Source organism: Pelodiscus sinensis, unplaced genomic scaffold (assembly GCF_049634645.1).
Source record: "Pelodiscus sinensis isolate JC-2024 unplaced genomic scaffold, ASM4963464v1 ctg157, whole genome shotgun sequence".
NCBI lineage: Eukaryota > Metazoa > Chordata > Testudines > Trionychidae > Pelodiscus > Pelodiscus sinensis.
Window position 1 is genome coordinate 176,739 of NW_027465951.1, and position 18,184 is coordinate 194,922.

The window sequence follows — 18,184 nt, forward strand, 5'->3', positions numbered from 1 at the left end:
TCAGGTCCAACAGGACCATACTAGAATAACATTTAACATCCCTGTGGTGGGAAGAACCCCTCAGCAGCCCAACACTCTGGCATTTCATTTCAAAAAGGGGAACTATGCAAAAATGAGGAGGTTCGTTTACAGAAATGAAAAGGTACAGTGACTAAAGTAAAATCCCTGCAAGCTGCACGGACACTTTTCAAAGACACCATAACAGAGGCCCAACGTAAATGTAGAGCCCAAATTAAAAACCACAGTAAAAGAACTAAAAAAGAGCCACTGTGGCTTAACAACCATGTAAAAGAAGCAGTGAGAGATAAAAAGGCATCTTTTAAAGAGTGGAAGTCCAATCCTAGTGCGGAAAATCGAAAGGAGCATAAACACTGCCAATGAAGTGTACAAGTGTAATAAGAAAAGCCAAAAAGGACTTTGAAGAACAGCTAGCCAAAAAACTCCTTTGCTTTGTACCCAGATAGGATAGCAGAAATAGGCACTTCTACTCGCCCACAAAAGCTCATCACCTAATAAACTATCTTGTTAGTCTTTAAAGTGCTACATATTTTTTCCTTTTAATTCAGGGCAAGACAGTCTCCTTTGCTTTGTTCTGGCACACGACACAAGGGACTACTGCATGAAGTACTTTCACAGGCCTTCTACATCGCAGGTCACTGTTCAGCCAAGCGTCAGTCCTAGGACCAATCCTATTCAACTTATTATAAACGATCTGGAGAAAAGGGTAAGCAGTGAGGTGGCAAAGTTTGCTGACTATACTAAACTGCTCAAGATAGTTAAGACCAAAGCAGACTGTGAAGAATTTCAAAAAGATCTCCCCAAACTAAGTGAGTGGGCAACAAAATGGCAAATGAAATGTAATGTGGATAAATGTAAAGCAATGCACATTGGCAAAAATAACCCCAACTATACATATAATATGATGGGGGCTAATTTAACTACAGCTAATCAGGAAAGAGATCTTGGAGTCATCGTGGCTAGTTATCGTGAAGACGTCCACGCAGTGTGCAGCGGCAATCAAAAAAGCAAACAGGATGTTAGAAATCATTAAAAAAGGGATAGAGAGTAAGACATTATATAAATCCATGGGATGCCCACATCTTGAATACTGCATAAAGATGTGGTCTCCATCTCAAAAAAGATCTACTGGCATTAGAAAAAGTTCAGAAAAGGGCAACTAAAATGATTAGGGGTTTGGAACAGGTCCCGTATGAGGAGAGATTAAAGAAACTAGGATTTTTCATCTTGGAAAAGAGACTAAAGGGAGGTCTATAAAATCATGAGTGGTGTGGAGAAAGTGAATAAGGAAAAGTTATTTACTTGTTCCCATAATATAAGAACTAGGGGCCACCAAATGAAACTAATGGGTAGCAGGTTTAAAACAAATAAAAGGAAGGTCTTCTTTGTATAGTGCAGTGTCAACCTGTGGAACTCCTTGCCGGAGGAGGGGTGAAGGCTAGAACTAGAACAGGGTTTAAAAGAGAACTAGATAAATCAATGGAGGTTCAGTCCATGAATGGCTGTTGGCCTGGCTGGGTAGGAATGGTGTCCCTGGCCTCTGTGTGTCAGAGGGTGGAGATGGACGGCAGGAGAGAGATCGCTGGATTGTTACCTGTTTGATTCACTCCCTCTGGGGAACCCAGCATTGGCCACTGTCAGCAGACAGGATACTGGGCTGGATGGACCTTTGGTCTGACCCAGGATGGCCGCTCTTATCTCCAGTGATGGAGATTCCACAACATCGCCAGGCAATTTATTCGTGTTTAACCACTCTGACAGGCAGGAAGTTTTCCCTCATGTCCAACCTAAAGCTCCCTTGCTGCAGTTTAAGCCCATTGCTTCTTGTCCTGTCCTCAGAGATTAAGGAGAATAAATCTTCACCCCCTTCCTTTCAACATCCTTTTAGATACCTGAACACTGCTATCATGTCCCTTCTCAGTCTTCTCTTTTCTAAACAAAACAAGCCCAAATCTTTCAGTCCCCCCCCCCCCCATAGCTCATGTTCTCTCGACCTTTCATCATTCTTGTTGCTCTTCTCTGGACCTTCTCCAATGTCTCCACATCTTTCTTGAAATGCAGTGCCCAAAACCGGACACAATACTCCTACTGAGGCCTAACCAGCGCAGAGTAGAGCAGAAGAATGACTCCTCGTGTCTTGCTCACAACACTCCTGTTAATGCAGCCCAGAATCATGTCTGCTGCTGCTTTTTTTTTTTTTTGGCAACAGTGTCACACTGTTGACTCACATGTAGCTTGTGGTCCACTCTGACCCCTAGATCCCTTTCTGCAGGACTCCTTCCTAGACAGTCGCTTCCCATTCTGTATGTATGGAACTGATTGTTCCTGCCTAAGTGGAGCACTTTGCATTTGTCTTTATTAAACCTCATCCTGTTTATCTCAGACCATTTCACCAATTTGTCCAGATCATTTTGAATTCTGACCCATCCTCCAGAGCAGTCGCAACCCCTACCAGCTTGGGATCATCCGCAAACTTAATAATTGTCCTCTCTATGCCAATTTCTCAATTGTTGCTGAAGATATCGAACAGAACCCGTCCCAAAACGGGCCCCCTGTGGAATTCCACTCGTTATGCTCTTCCAGCATGACTGACCCATTAATAACCAATCCCTGAGAATGGTTCTCCAGACAGTTCTTCACCCCCCCATAGTGGCCCCTTCTAGGTTGTATTTCTCATGTCTGTTGATAAGAAGATCATGCAAGACCATGTCAAATGCCTTACTAAAGTGTAGGTAGACCACGCCCACCACTTCTCCCTTATCCACTAGGCTCGTTATCCTATCAAAGAAAGCTATCGGATCGGTTTGACATGATTTGTTCTTTACAAATCCATGCTGGCCATTACCATATTATCTTCCAGGTGTTTGCAGATGAATTCCTTAATTACTTGCTCCATTATCTTCCCTGGCCCAGAGTTAAACTGACCGGTCTGTAGTTTCCTGGGTTGTTCTTATTTCCCTCTTTATAGATGGGCACTAGATTTGCCCTTTTCCAGTTCTCTGGAATCTCTCCTGACTTCCATGACTTTCCAAAGTTAATAGCTAAAAGCTCAGTTACCGCCTTTATCAGCTCCTTGAGTATTCTAGGATGCATTTCATCAGGCCCTGGTGTGACTTTGAGACATCTAACTTTTCTAAGTGATTTTTAACTTGGTCTTTTTAAATTTTATCTTCTAAATCTGTCCCATTCCCACTACGTTAGGCATTCCTTCATTATCAGACTTCTTGGTGAAAATGGAAACAAAGACGCCATTAAGCACCTCTGCCATTTCCAAGTTTCTGTTGTTGTTCCTCCCTCCTCACTGAGCAGTGGGCCTTCCCTGTGCTTAGTCTTCCTCTTGCTCCTAATATATTTGTAGAATGTTTTCTTGTTATCCTTTATGTTTCTAGCTAGACCGAGCTCGTTTTGTGCCTGGGTCTTGCTAATCTTGCTCCTACAGACTTGCATTATTTGCTTATATTAATCTTTTGTAGTTTAACCTAGGTTCCACTTTTTATATGACTCCTTTTTGATTTTTAGATCATGTAAGGTCTCCTGGCTAAGCTAAGGTTGTCCCTTGCCAGACTTTCTGTCATTCGTACACAGCAGAATCATTTGCTTTTGGGCCCTTAATGCTCCTGTGAAAAGCTGCCAACTCTCTTCAGCTGATTTTCCTCTTAGTCTTGCTTCCCACCTACCTGTTACTACTCCATGGGCCCTTCCAATGCCTTAGTTCAAAGCCTTGGCAACTCCCTGTCCATTTGCTGGTCTGCCTCAGCCTCTCTCTCACTCATTCAGTGTAGGTGTTCGGGTTCTTTCTCCTCACATGTATTAGCTTCATCAAGCTGAGTCTCAATTGTTATTTCTGCCCATGGCTCTAGTCTCTCTAGAGTCTTTGGGTTATTCCTCTCCCCCTGGCACTGGCCACCCCTCTCAATTGATATCACCTGTGATTTCATACTTGCCTTCTTCCTTTGTGGTGGGTTTTGGGGAGTAGATTTGACTCCTTCACCAACCCTCTCGCCAGCAGGAGACATGGATCCGTGCACTGTCTCTTTAAGAAGTCCCAGCTCATGTCTGCTGAAGTATCCGTCTGCAGGAGAGATGCAGCATGCCCCTTCTGAAGTCAGTGGCTTCCTGTCTCCTGCCTGAGGGTTAGCCCGCACCAACCCATCGGCACGGGGCATAGCGTTCAAAGGGGAGAAGGCATACATTAAATTAAACTCTGTCCGGAAGGCCTGCTCAGAGCTTCTTAGCAGCAGCTGTGCCTCTCCAGCCTTTCCTGGGAAGCTGCTCTCAGATGCCAAGGGAACGGAGGACTGTGGAGGCAGATCCGGGAGGCCCGAGCTGAGCGGGGATGGTCTCTCTGGACAGGTGTTAGCACTGGAATCCAGGCAGCCCGCCTTCCCCAAGTCCAGGTCCGTCCGAAGGCAGAGCTAGACAAACCAAGAGGCACGGGACGGGAGGAGAAGACACAGGTGGGAAGAGAAACTTTTAACATCAGGAAACACTTTCTCCAAAAGCCACTCGCTCCTCTCATGATCCCCAGCGTCCTCTCTCGCTCCGCTCTGATGCCTTCTAAATGGGGATTAGAACCCTGCATCCCAGCTGTGCTGGCCCAGGTCAGCTGACTCAGGCTGCAGCGCTTGCCTGAGCCCTGGGTTCTACAAGGGTGGCGGCTCCCACAGGCTGGGCTCCAGCCTACGCATCTACCTAGACACTTTGCAGCCCCAGAGAGTGAGGCAGCTGCAGGGTTTTAATGGCTCCACCTAGGCAGAGCCGAAGTATCACGTGGCCGGGACGGAGCAGTACGGAATGAGCCAAGCATGGCTGTCCAGTCTGCTGGACCCAGAAAAGAACTCCCGTCTTCACGTGACACTCGCACACGGCACTCAGCTACCAGCTGTGGGGGATGGTCCAAGAACATTCACTGCTCACTGGCTGGCTTAGCAGCCAACCCCTCGACTATCAAAGACGGCAAGCACCTCTCTGCCAGGACAATCCACGGCCCAGGCCCCCGAGCACTGAGGTCACCAGACCTGGGAGCCGCTAGCACGAACACAGCTGCCCTCCTCTGTTCTACCGCAGCAGCTGGGGGCTCTGGGCTGACACGGCCTCACTCCTTTACAAGATTCCCACCTTCCACTGCATCTCAGCTCTGGGAATCTCAGACAAGGAGCCCAAGGGGGCCCCCTTTGACACTTCACACCCGTAAGAGCCAGGTCGACGACTCCTTTGCTCTGGTCACAGCACGGAGCAGCCGCCAGAGGCAAGGTGCAGATGCACCCCTCAGCTCCCGGCCCGGCCCAGGATTACATCCCCTTTCCTGCCGATAGCGCTCAAGAGCCAAACCGTGGGTGGGTCCTTTCCCACCATCACAGCACCTGAGGTCATGTCCTGCACTGCCTGCAGCTCCCAGGAACCGCCTGCCCCGTGTCATGGCTGCACCCCCGACCTGTTCCAGTCCCCTAGAGCACCAGCTGTATCCCCAGGAATGGAACGGCCACAGTAGCGCTTTGCAGCTCTCTGGACTCCTCCTCCCTGGTACTGGCTTGGCAGACTTAGGCTGCAGGGAGAGGATGGGTCCGTCTGAAGCCCACAGGCCACGTACACAACCTTGTCCCGGGTGGCTGGTCCAAACCAAGGAGCGCTGAGGGTGCTAACAGCTCCGGCACACTCCATCTGAACAGCAGCAGGCTCCTCCCTCCGTCACACCCGCCCTGATTGCCACAAGCAGCAGCCACCACGGACACGTGTACTGAGCCGAGACGAACACCAAGTGGGTCATTCCAGGCTCCCCAGACCTCTTTCCTTTCGCCCCAATAGCCGAGACACTGGTTCCTCACCCTCTGCCTCCGTTTCCCGCCAGAGGATAAACACAGCCCCGTTTCCAGAGCAATCCGTTTTACTGCCTGTAGTCGGCCTCCCTCGGTAACCCGGCAGCCTCTCCTCCTCCTTCCTCTGACGCGCCCTGCCCCCCGTTCCCATTCTCACTCTCACGCCATCCCGCCCTTCCGAGCCTCTGGATCTCTCTCTCTCTCACACACACACACACACACACACACACACACACACACACACACACACACACACACACGTTCACATTCTCTTTCACACACAGGTTCACGCACACACAGGTTCGATCTCTCTCTCATGCACACACAGGTTCACACACTCAGGTTCACACACACACACAGGTTTGATCTCTCTCTCACGCACACACAGGTTCACACACACACAGGTTTGATCTCTCTCTCACGCACACACAGGTTCGCACACACAGGTTCACACACACACAGGTTCAATCTCTCTCTCACGCACACACAGGTTCACGCACGCACACACAGGTTCAATCTCTCTCTCACGCACACACAGGTTCACACACACACACAGGTTCATGCACGCACACACACAGGTTCAATCTCTCTCACGCACACACAGGTTCACACACACACACAGGTTCACGCACGCACACACACAGGTTCAATCTCTCTCTCTCACGCACACACAGGTTCACACACACACACAGGTTCACGCACGCACACACACAGGTTCAATCTCTCTCTCACGCACACACAGGTTCACACACAGACACACACACACACACACACACACAGAGGTTCAATCTCTCTCTCTCACGCACACACAGGTTCACACACACACACAGGTTCAATCTCTCTCTCACGCACACACAGGTTCACACAGGTTCAATCTCTCTCTCATGCACACAGGTTCACACACACACACACACAGGTTCACGCACGCACACACACACACAGGTTCACGCACACACACACGCACACACACAGGTTCACGCACAGGTTCACGCACACACACAGGTTCGATCTCTCATGCACACACAGGTTCACACACACACACACACACACAGGTTCAATCTCTCTCACGCACACACAGGTTCACACACACACACACACACAGGTTCACGCACGCACGCACACACACAGGTTCACACTCACACACAGGTTCACGCACACACACACACAGGTTCAATCTCTCTCATGCACACACAGGTTCACGCACACACAGGTTCACGCACACAGCCTCCAAGCGCAATTGAGACGGTGTGATAACTACCTCGGGTGACAGGGACTCGGGCCTATGCGCAGGGGAACTCTCAGGGGAGGATACGTTCTAGGAGGGAAAAGCATCTTGTTATTCATCTACTTCAAAAGTCAAGAAGCAAAATCAAATCAAGTAAAACAAGCGCGGAGGTTAGCCACGGCGCCCGGGAAGTCGCCTGAGCGGCGTGCGGGGTGGGCAGTTCTGAAGTCTCCTGGACGCACAGAGACAGGACTGGGTTAGTGCATTCCATGCTACGGCTTAGTATCCAAATCAGAGGCCAGAAGAGGTGTTAGCCAGAAGTGTTTGACTCTTTAGATTTCTGATGCTGTTAGCCAAGGAGTTTGCACCAGGAAACAGAGAAATCCACGGGGAAGACCAGAGTGGAGAGCCTAAGGAAAATGCCCCAACGCTGTAGCTAGCATTAGACTTCAAAGGGGAAATAAAATGGCTCCTTCAATTCCCCATGAGTTTCTTGTTGGGTACCATGAAAGGAATAGTAGCAAGTGCCTGAGAGCGCTCCAGAGGTCAGACGGGCGTATGCACACACCTCCCCACGGCCATGGGATCTTCCAGAACACCCCCAGGGAGAGCCAGAAAGGCGGTGGCTCTTGTGGAGGGAGGATACTCCCCGTGACGGGTGCGTGGTTGCCGGACAGGGGTACTTACAAAAAACCAACGCGATAAGACCTTTCAGAACTCTCTCAGACAAGCGGGCAGGCTTTCCCGGGCAGAATCCATGACGGACACTATGTTCCAAGACTCTGCTACAGACCGGACGCCCCAAAGCAATCCAAACCGAGGCCCCAATGTCAGCTGGTTTCCAATTCGCTCTAACGCCCTGGCCAGCAAGGGCCTGACCTGCCAGAGGTTTCAGGAGTTTGTGGGACAAGCTCCCCAGAAGAGCAGCTGTAGCAGATTAATTCAGTATGCGGCACTCGGAATCACTGGTTAATCTCAAGCTTTAGAGTCACCAAATTCCCCATCCACCCAACGGCTGATCACCCTCAGCTCTCGAACTGAAGAGCCTGTCCTCTTGGTACAAGGCCCTCCCTGCGGTCTCCTCTCCCAGGGCTACAGCCACAGGGGGAAGCTACAGTCTGCAGACCTGGGAGACGTAGTCTCCTCAGTGCTGACCCAGCCGCGCCGCCAGCCTCCCTCTGCAACAGCTTCCCCAGAGCTCCGTGTCCCAGAGCACGCCCCGCGCCCCGCAGAGCAGAGCCAGGGCCTAGGCAGGCTTCGCTCAAGCCAGCGACCACGAGTCCGTTGGCTGGACTGAATGGCAGTGGGAGGGCAGCAGCGAGGACACTGGGCTCCACTCTCCAATGAGAACTGCAGGCCCCTGCACCTCCTGGAGGTGATCATGGCCGGAGGAAGCAGAAGCTCCAGACTGGGGCGGAACAGGCAGCCCCGCTTGGATAGCGCAGAGCAGGAAATACACCTGCAGAGAGCGGTGCCCCGAGGCAAAGGGAGCAGCACTGGAGTCAAGTGCCGGGCGGAGGGAGTGGCAAGCCCTCGCCGGGCTGGGATTTGGGGGCTGCTACCCACGTGGATGGGAGCAGGGGCGGTGGCACATGAGCCACGCTGGAGAGCTGGGGGCCTGCGGGGCCACGGCGGGGGGAGGGGTGCAAGCAGACAGACGTCGGTGTTGTGTCCAGCAGGAAAGGCAGTGGGGGGCAAAGCTGCCCCGTGTCCTGGCTCTCCTGCTTGGAAGTAGGGCACATCCCAGAGGAGCTACCGCGTCGCCGATGGCCTCGAGGAGCCAGAGCCCAGCATGCCCCAGAGGAGAGAGACCTGGCTCGGCTGCATGCCTGCCCCCAGCACCTCCTCTCGCCTCCCCAAGTCACCTCAAACTGCAGCGGCGTATTGCAGCGGCTCGCAGCCAGCGAGGGAATCGGCGAGAACACCCCCCCATAGCCATTGCGCCAGTCCTCCTCTCCTGGCAGCCGGGGGCTCAGGGAGCCAGGAGGTGGAGGCGTGACAGGAGAGAGCGGCCTCAGCAGCTTGGTCACGTTCTGCTCCATCAGGTAGCGAGATTTCCACTTCTTCAGGGGGCTCAGCAGGTCTGAAAGAGGAACACGGTACAACTGAGTCGTGCGGCAGCACACTCGTGCCAAGCCACGAGCAGACCCGCCCCCAACACCATGAGAACCCCACTCCTCCCACGTGGTTGGGGAGGCACGGAAGCCAGGTGCCGACATCACGACCACCCCGCTACAAGAAACGCCCCGTGGGGAGCCGTGTCAAGGACTGGCCCTGCTCCGAATAGCACAGCCCTGGTGTCACCAGCCTGCAGACACACAGCCCGGCCCCACGCTCCTTCAACAAGGCACACGGGATTGTGGAGACACAGACCGCTCGGCTCCAGGGAAAGACACCAGAGAGAACCGTCCCAGTGTGCGCACAGCCTCCTGCGTCTCGGGCACCCTACCCCCTCCCAGCTCAATGGGCCAGCCCAGAACGCCCCTCGCCTGCAGCCGGCTCCCTCCGACTGCTGAGCTTGGCCCCTTGGCCCCAGGTCCCTTGCCAGCTCTACAGGCCCCCGTGAGGCCAGCACGAGTCGCCTCCGTCCCAAGCAGAAATGGGACCCAACCCTTCTTCAGATCCAGCCTCTGCAGGGCAGGGAACGTCCTCCCGACAGGACCCAGCACAGACAGGGCCTCGGGCAGTCTCAGACTTTCTGCCTAGCGGCTCATTAGCGTTTTACTCCTGCTACACTGGCCTCCAGAGCGTCAGGTTTGCTGCTCCCTCACCACCAGCTTCAGCTTGGGAACGTCTCCAGCCCTGGGTGCTTCATGGTAGGCCCGGTTCGCTCATGCTCCCTAGGCTGGTCCTTGCTCCCCAGGTGCTGTTCCTGGCGCCCCTTTGGACTCCGCCTGCTTCCTCCGGGTTAGCGTGGCCTGCGAGCCCAGCCCCTCCCATGCAGCGCAGTGCCGTTCTGAGCAGAGGTCCTACACGCCCACTCAGCCATCCTGGGGCTGGGCGAGCTACTGCAAAGAGCCCCTTGGCTTGTGCGCAGACATCTCCAGCCAGCTCCCGCTTCCCCTCCTTCTCGCACACTTTGCAGGCCTGTTGTTTGGACCCCCAGGTTCCCCCTTTCTCGGCAGCGAGACCCTCCCAGATCCCTGCTGAAGCCACGGGGGCAAAGCAGCCACAGGGTGGGTCTCCTAGTACTCAAGTGGCAGGCCCTTGGCGCCAGAGTGCAACACGAGTCAAAGAAATGCTAGAAACAGGCCGCTCTTGGGCTCCTCACGTCACAGCCTTGTCAAGTGCAGCCGCTTGCCCCTCTCCAGACCTTGGGAATCTCTCCTACAATTGGCGTGGGGGTGCGGTTTCTAGTTTCTTTGCTCTCTCCCTCCAGGCTGTGCTCAGGGATGCATGGTACCCAGGCCTCCTGGGCGGTTAACTTGGTGCATCTAACCTTTTAACAACCAACTCTGTTGTTATCTGTACACTGTCTAGCTCCTCGTCTGTCGTCCTTGGCAAACTGATCCCTGACTTGGGCAGATCTCCACCCTCTTCCTCTGCAAAGACAGATGCAAATTAACTATTTAACAACTTGGCTACCGCTTTTCTCCTCCAAGGCCAGCATTTCCGAGTAGCCCCCGGCTACGTTCCTGGGAGCCTGCTAGTTCTCAGCATACGCAACAGCCAGCTTTCCCCTCGAAGGCGTGACTCTGGTCTCACAGCAGACAGCTCTGGGAGCATCCCCCCACCGGCACAGCAAAGGAGCTAACAGGAGCCTGTGGAAACTGGGTGGTACAGCGAGAGCCCCACCTGCCACGAACCCGACCAACATGCAAAGCCCTGGCCAACGCCTCCTATCGCCGTCTTCCCCCGCGCCCGGCCCCCGCGGGAGTCTGCACACCCACCTGCGCTGTCCTTGCAGATGCTGGAGGAGCTGCTGCTCTCGCTCCTTTGGTACAGACACTGGGGTCTGCTGTCCTGGGCAGCAGGCGAGGTCTGAGCCATCCCTTCCTCCAGGGCTTGTTTCATCCAACGCTGCAACAGAACTAGACTCCGTCAGCGGGCGGCCCCTGGGTGCTTCACCCCCGGAGCTCCGGCACGTTGGGCCAGCGCTGCTGAGCTTGGCACCGGCGGCGGTGCAGGCTCAGCTGAGCTGGCGGGCTCAGAGCGGCTCACGCTGGCCCAAGGGCTCCCATTACCACCCCGGGAGAAGAGCCGCCCACGCCCCAGCCACACGGCAGAGCCCGGCTCCCGGGCGCTCTCACTCGCAAGTCGGACCAGAGCCAGGGAGAGTCCCTGCCCTGCCCCCGGGCCAAGGTCCAAGTGCCATTCTCCCAGGAGCAGCCCTAGCCAGGCTTGGGGCGAAGAGGAGAAAAGCCTCACGCCCAAGCAGGTCGGGAGTCCCTGCAAGGCAGAGGCCCTGGCTCCCCTCTCCAGCCTAGGAGCGGCAGAAGGGTGCTGCACTGACTGTGAAGCGCCTGCACGTAGCTTGCAACCCTGACATGCATAATCAAAAGTGGCCAAGCCGCCCTCCGGTAACACCCTCAGGGGAGAGGCCTCAGCGCCCCCCCAAGGACCCCTGCGAGGCCTAGGACCGGCTCCGACGCCCGGGTTCACTCGCGCCCCCCCCCAAGGACCCCTGCGAGGCCTAGGACCGGCTCCGACGCCCGGGTTCACTCGCGCCCCCCCCCAAGGACCCCTGCGAGGCCTAGGACCGGCTCCGACGCCCGGGTTCACTCGCGCCCCCCCCAAGGACCCCTGCGAGGCCTAGGACCGGCTCCGACGCCTGGGTTCACTCGCCCCCCCCCCAGGACCCCTGTGAGGCCTAGGACCGGCTCCGACGCCCGGGTTCACTCGCACCCCCCCCAGGACCCCTGTGAGGCCTAGGACCGGCTCCGACGCCCGGGTTCACTCGCACCCCCCCCCAGGACCCCTGTGAGGCCTAGGACTGGCTCCGACGCCCGGGTTCACTCGCGCCCCCCCCAGGACCCCTGCGAGGCCTAGGACCGGCTCCGACACCTGGGTTCACTCCTGACCAACCACCTGACCCGCAGGCTGGACTCAGAGACACCTTGTGACGAAACCCAGTTCTGAGCTCAGCCGCACAGGAGCTTCGAGCACACACAGCACTGACCTCCCCCGAGCCAGGCCCCACAGCCACAGATCCCACATCACGCGGCTTCCCGTGGCTGGTCAGCCACGCCACCCCCGCACCGCAAGAGGAGGGTGGAGCGAGCGAGGCCTTTCACTCCAGAAAGGAGGCACTGAGAACCCACCTGGCGCTCACCCCCGGCTGGCTGCTTCCAGCCCCGCCCAGCCAGAGCGCCAGCCCAAACTTTCCCGTGGCCGGGCAGCACCATTCTGCTCAGGCGCCAAACCCAGCCGGTCGCTAACCCGGGAGCTGCCCCGCACAATTCCCTGAGGAGCCCGACGCGAGGAGAGAGGCTGCTTCCCGGCTTTCCTTACAGCCCCAGGCTTCCACAGAGCAAGCCAGACGCCACGGGAGCGGGCCGACGTACCTTTTTGCAGGAGCTGTAGAGCCCATCCAGCGGAAGGGGCCTTCGGCGTCTCTCCGGGACGAAAGGCGAGCCGAAGCGGATGTAGTGTTTGGGGGTGGTACAGATCAGCGGGGAGTGGAGAAGACCTGGCAACATGTTGAGAGTTGTTGCCAAAACGGTTGGGTCTGTGGTAATCCGCAAAGGACACTCGATCGGGCAGTCCTGCTTCTCGGCCTTGTCATTCAGCCACTCCGTGACCAGGTACTGAAGAGAGCAGAGCGCACAGTCACCAAGCGCCCAGCGAAGGGCAGACCCCGCCCGGTCTCCTCCCACACAGCGCTGGGCCAGCCGAGCCGCCTCCCTCTTACCTTTTTGGTTTTGGGGTACTTGGCTGTGGCCCGGTTCACCTGGGGGCCTGCAGGCAGCGCCACAGGCAGGTCAGAGCCCAGCAGTGGCCTGCTTTCTCCTGGCCCCTCCACGCTGCTGACCTCCGCGGCAGTCACTGCGCTGACGTTGGGTCCCTCCTCGGGGGCAGCCTGGGCGAGCTCGACGTGCTGGGTCACGGCCTGCTTCTGCCGCCTCAACCTCTGGGCCGAGCTGCTCCGATAGCGCGAGAAGCGACTTCTGGGCCGGGGCCGGGCAGGCTTGGCAGGGGCAGGCTTCGCGGCGGCCTTCTCCGGACCTGGGTCCTGCAGCGCAAAGCGCAGCATGAGGCTGGGACGCTCCTCTGTGCACGGGAGTTCGGAGCACCAGCCGGCCCTGGAGAGCCTAGCCAGCTGGGGCACTGGACCCCGGGCTCAAAGAGGGGACATGTGCGCGCCTGTTTCTTCCTGCCCCAGGCAGCGCCGAGCGCCTCCATTCCGGGGCTGGGCAAGGGAGGGACTGGCACGGCCCAAAAGGGTCCTAGCTTCAGCACCGCGCCAGACAACACCCGCACGCTGGCTCGCTCCCAGCGCCGTGGGACACTTGGGAACAGGAACTCAGCAAGCGTCTGCCCCCACGGCCTGCGCCAGCTGGAGAGCGCAGCAACACGCTGGCCACCAGAGAGGAACCCTGCAGGGGGCGACCAGGCGACAGCCCCACTTCCAACTCACCAGCGCCTGTGTGGATCGCCGCGTATGCACCCCAACATTGCTGCTGCTGGCCGGGGTGCTCGCAGCAGCCCCACTGAACGCTGCAGTGATGTCCTCAGTGTCCGGAGTCTCCATTTTCACCTCCTCCAGCTCAGGAGTCTCAGGGTTAACCAGGAATTCGGCATCTGAGCTGGTCCGGTCTGAGGGCTGCTCTCGCCTTCTCTTTCTCCTCTCCAAGCTTTCAAACATGTGCATGATGGCTTCCACCTTCCTCTCCTCCCGGGACTAGCACCCACAGACACAGGCCCAGGTCAGCAATCCCAGGCAAGCCAGAGAACGGGAAGAAGGAAAAGAGCCGGAGTGAGAGGAGGGGGATGGCACAGAAGAGGGCTGAGCAGGGGGAGGATTGGGGATTCTTGGAGAACTGCAATTACTCAATGAAAGGCGACTGCTTGAACTAGGCTGGCTCAGCGCCCGGCAACAGAACTGGCAGGCGTGCTGAGAGAGGAGACGACCTGCAACCCACCACCCAGCACAGCGGTCGCCAGGCCTAGATCGGCTTGCAGCCTCTGGCAGGGGATCCGGACGGGTTTGGCTACTTCAGCTGCCTCTCCCCCCACTGCTGCTCCCCTCCTGCTCGCTGGGTGGGGCTGACGTCAGGGTGCCCCCCTCCCACCTGTCTCCACAGAGCGGGTTGGGGGGCTCCCCACTGAAACCGGACACCCTGCTGCAAGTGCCTGACCGCAGCATTCGTTTCCCATGTAGGTTCTTACAGACTAATTCAGCGACGCGAACGTTCTCTGCGTGCGGCCCCCCGGAGCAAGCTCCCTGCCTCTCCCACGCTAGCGAAGGGGCTCTGCCCTCAGAGACCGGGCGGCTGGGCCATGCGTGCAGGCCGCTCTCCGACACCCGGCATGGCCTAGTGCTCTGCGCTCTTTGGCCGCAGCTTCCCAGGTGCTCGCGGGCAGCTGACGCGCCGCCTTGCAAGTGGCTGCTCCCAGGAGAGGGTTCCTGGCACGGCAGCCCAGAAGGGACCAGCATGCTTGTCCAGTCTGAGCGGCACTGGGCGGGCCCGACGCCCCGTGCTACAGAGGAAGTGAACCCGTCTGGGGTCCCTGCCGAGCTGAGCAGGGAGCGATTCCCTCCCAGTCCCAAGCATGGCAAGGAGCAAGACCCCGACCCAGCAGCCCGGCACTGGGGGACTCTCTTGGGTAACTCAGAGCCTTCTCCGGCCAGAGTCTCTTCCCTGGCTACTAGCAGATGCAGACTGCAGGCCAGGGCTATTCCACTTTGGAAGCCCGGGGGCCACAGTGACACTCACAGCACATGCCGAGGGCCACAACTTAAGTGTGGTTGCGTAGACATGCAAATCTATATGCAAATCTATGCAAATAACTTCTTTTACACTGACAGGCATGGATTTAGAGATTGAGGCAAAACTACACAACATGCGGGCCCCGTTTACGTCGGCTCTGCTGCTAATAATCAAACGCTCCAGGGATCGCGCTACTACCCGCAGCTCAGCAGCAGGCCGCTCTAGTGACGACTTTTGGGGTTTGGCTCCCGCGTGGAGCCCCCCGTAACCCCAAACCACACGGTGGGCCGCATGTTGAGCAGCCCTGCTGCAGGCGATCCCATCAGACCAGGCGTTTCAATGTCCCTAGCCAGCCGTGTACGGGAATCCTGGCGTGCAGTCTGCCCGGTTCCCCTCCTGGACTCCTGTCACTGAACACCCCGCTCCATCTCCGAACCTCCACTGACTCACCCGTCTGCTGTGCGCTCCCTCCTCCTCTGGCTTCTCTTCCGTATCCGCAGCCTGGAGCAGAGAGAGCGAGGCCTCAGCAGACTGCCCACGGCAGCGCTGGGAGAGTCTGGCTCACAGGGCGGATGCAGGGCTTCTTCTGAAGGCCCCACAGAAATCTTACCTCATTGTCGCTGGCTGCAGCAGGTCCTTCTGGAGCATCCTCGGCCCGCTGGCTGCTGTTCTCATCTGACCCCGCGCCCTGCTGCTCTAGCTCCAGCTCCCTCCGACGGGCTTTCCGGCGCCTGGTCTCTGCCCCAATCACCAGCCGGCCTGGCCCGGGTGCGGGGTGCTCGGCAGCGCTTGGGTGCCGTTTCTGTACAGGGCAATTCCTGTTCCCCTTCTGACACGCACAGTCCACCTTATAGTTGCTGGTCCGAAAGACAAACACATCTGTGTGACGCCGCATTTCCCGGCCCGCCTGCCACCACAGAACTCACCAGGGGCCACGGCAAGGAGACCTGGCTCCCCACCTGCTACAGCACACAAGAGCCCTCTAGAACCGGGCAGAATAAAACGTTAAAATGCAATTCAGTAGATAATGGAAAGAAAGGAAGGCTGGAGGGGGAGCGGGCCCCCGGCGGGCGAGGGGGGCCCCGAGGAGGGGGAGAGGGAGGAGGCCCCTGGCCGGGCAAGAGGGGCCCCGAGGAGGGGGAGAGGGACGGGGCCCCTGGCGGGCGAGGGGGGCCCCCGGCGGGCGAGGGGGGGCCCCCGAGGAGGGGGAAAGGGACGGGGCCCCTAGCGGGCGAGGGGGGCCCCCGAGGAGAGGGAGAGGGAGGGGGCCCCTGGCGGGCGAGGGGGGCCCGAGGAGGGGGAGCGGGCCCCCGGCGGGCGAGGGGGGCCCCGAGGAGGGGGAGCGGGCCCCTGGCTGGGCAAGGGGGGCCCGTGAGGGGGAGGTCCCAGCAGGAGGCCAGTGCGGGCCGGCGAGACGGGGGACTCACCAGACGTTGTACTCGTAGTCAAAGGCGATGGTGACCTCCGTGTCCTTGGCGATGGCAGCAAGCGCGTAGATACACAGGTGGATCATGCCGTCGGCAATCACGTGGCGGACCTGCACAGACGGAGCAGACAAGCTGACACCTCCCGGAGAGACGTGCCCCCTGCCTGGCACGCCAGCATGACCTGCGCCGCTGCCCTGCGCCCACCTGGGCCGCTCCCGGCCCGAGGGCCCTGCACATCTTCCCGCCCCTAGCGCTCAGGCCCCACACCCCTCCCCCATGTCCAGCTTTCAGGGCGCTTGCACAGCTCTGCCCCCCTTCCCTGCCACTGCACGTGGGTCCCCTGCAAGGGGCTCTGGGCGGCCCGATGCGGGAGAGGCAGCTCACCTCCGCATTGGGGGTGCAGGAACGCCTGATGAAGCGAGCGTCGTTGCCGAAGGTGCGGGCATCCACGCACATCTCAACACCGTTGAACTTGGAGTAGAACAGCACAAAGGGGTATGGCCTAGGGAAGGAACAAACTCCTGTCACTGCCCAGACTCAATCGCCAGGGATCTCCTCCTCTGCCAGGGACTCCATGCCGCTCAGAGCGGCCCAAGGGAACCCCTAGCCCCGTGTCCTGGCTGCCCACAGAGGCTGGTGCCAGGGCCCTCGAGCGAGTGAATGGAACGGCCCAGCCCCTCTCATCCAATCCCAGCTTCCAGCAGGCAGCCGGTTAGGGGCATCCTGGGCATGGGCCTTGGCTGACGGACATTGCTGGGTCTCAGCTAATTCCTTCTGGAACCCAGTGACACCTGGGCCTTGGCAGCATCCGCTGACAGCGCCTGTGGCGGGCGCTATCAGAGACCTGTCCACAACCATGCTGGGGGGGGCTCTGCCAAAGGCTCTGCCAGTCAAGTGCACTAGCTCCACGCTCTCGTTCACACCTCACAGAATGCTGGGGGGGGCTCTGCCAAAGGCTCTGACACTCAAGTGCACTAGCTCCACGCTCTCGTTCACACCTCACAGAATGCTGGGGGGGGGGGGGGCTCTGCCAAAGGCTCTGACACTCAAGTGCACTAGCTCCACGCTCTCGTTCACACCTCACAGAATGCTGGGGGGGGGGGCTCTGCCAAAGGCTCTGACACTCAAGTGCACTAGCTCCACGCTCTCGTTCACACCTCACAGAATGCTGGGGGGGGGGGCTCTGCCAAAGGCTCTGACACTCAAGTGCACTAGCTCCACGCTCTCGTTCACACCCTCACAGAATGCCGGGGGGGGGGGGGCTCTGCCAAAGGCTCTGACACTCAAGTGCACTAGCTCCACGCTCTCGTTCACACCTCACAGAATGCTGGGGGGGGGCTCTGCCAAAGGCTCTGACACTCAAGTGCACTAGCTCCACGCTCTCGTTCACACCTCACAGAATGCTGGGGGGGGGGGGGGCTCTGCCAAAGGCTCTGACACTCAAGTGCACTAGCTCCACGCTCTCGTTCACACCTCACAGAATGCTGGGGGGGGGGCTCTGCCAAAGGCTCTGACACTCAAGTGCACTAGCTCCACGCTCTCGTTCACACCTCACAGAATGCTGGGGGGGGGGGGCTCTGCCAAAGGCTCTGACACTCAAGTGCACTAGCTCCACGCTCTCGTTCACACCTCACAGAATGCTGGGGGGGGGGCTCTGCCAAAGGCTCTGACACTCAAGTGCACTAGCTCCACGCTCTCGTTCACACCTCACAGAATGCTGGGGGGGGGGGCTCTGCCAAAGGCTCTGACACTCAAGTGCACTAGCTCCACGCTCTCGTTCACACCTCACAGAATGCCGGGGGGGGGGGGTCTGCCAAAGGCTCTGAC

At 58.0% G+C, this 18,184-nt stretch overlaps 1 protein-coding gene across 3 annotated transcripts in view; it reads right to left on the bottom strand.

Annotated features, from left to right (window-relative positions):
* Positions 1-17,366, bottom strand: part of SETD5 (SET domain containing 5) — a 39,093-nt gene extending 21,727 nt beyond the window's left edge. Inside the window, exons 1-12 of one of the 3 annotated variants that reach the window (XR_012899753.1) lie at positions 16,742-17,366; positions 16,358-16,467; positions 15,541-15,787; positions 15,381-15,431; positions 13,637-13,900; positions 12,911-13,231; positions 12,564-12,806; positions 10,950-11,079; positions 8,925-9,142; positions 7,093-7,149; positions 4,210-4,433; positions 3,963-4,090 (exon numbers count right to left, since the gene is read on the bottom strand). Coding sequence is in view for 2 of the 3 variants with exons in the window: in XM_075917280.1 (XP_075773395.1) it covers positions 3,963-4,433; positions 7,093-7,149; positions 8,925-9,142; positions 10,950-11,079; positions 12,564-12,806; positions 12,911-13,231; positions 13,637-13,900; positions 15,381-15,431; positions 15,541-15,787; positions 16,358-16,467; positions 16,742-16,813 (2,184 nt within the window). In the remaining variant the exon portion in view is untranslated. Of the gene's footprint in view, positions 1-3,962; positions 4,434-7,092; positions 7,150-8,924; positions 9,143-10,949; positions 11,080-12,563; positions 12,807-12,910; positions 13,232-13,636; positions 13,901-15,380; positions 15,432-15,540; positions 15,788-16,357; positions 16,468-16,741 lie in introns of all 3 variants that reach the window. The other 2 variants (XM_075917280.1, XM_075917281.1) reach the window with 2 other exon arrangements.
* Positions 17,367-18,184: the final 818 nt, after the last annotated feature.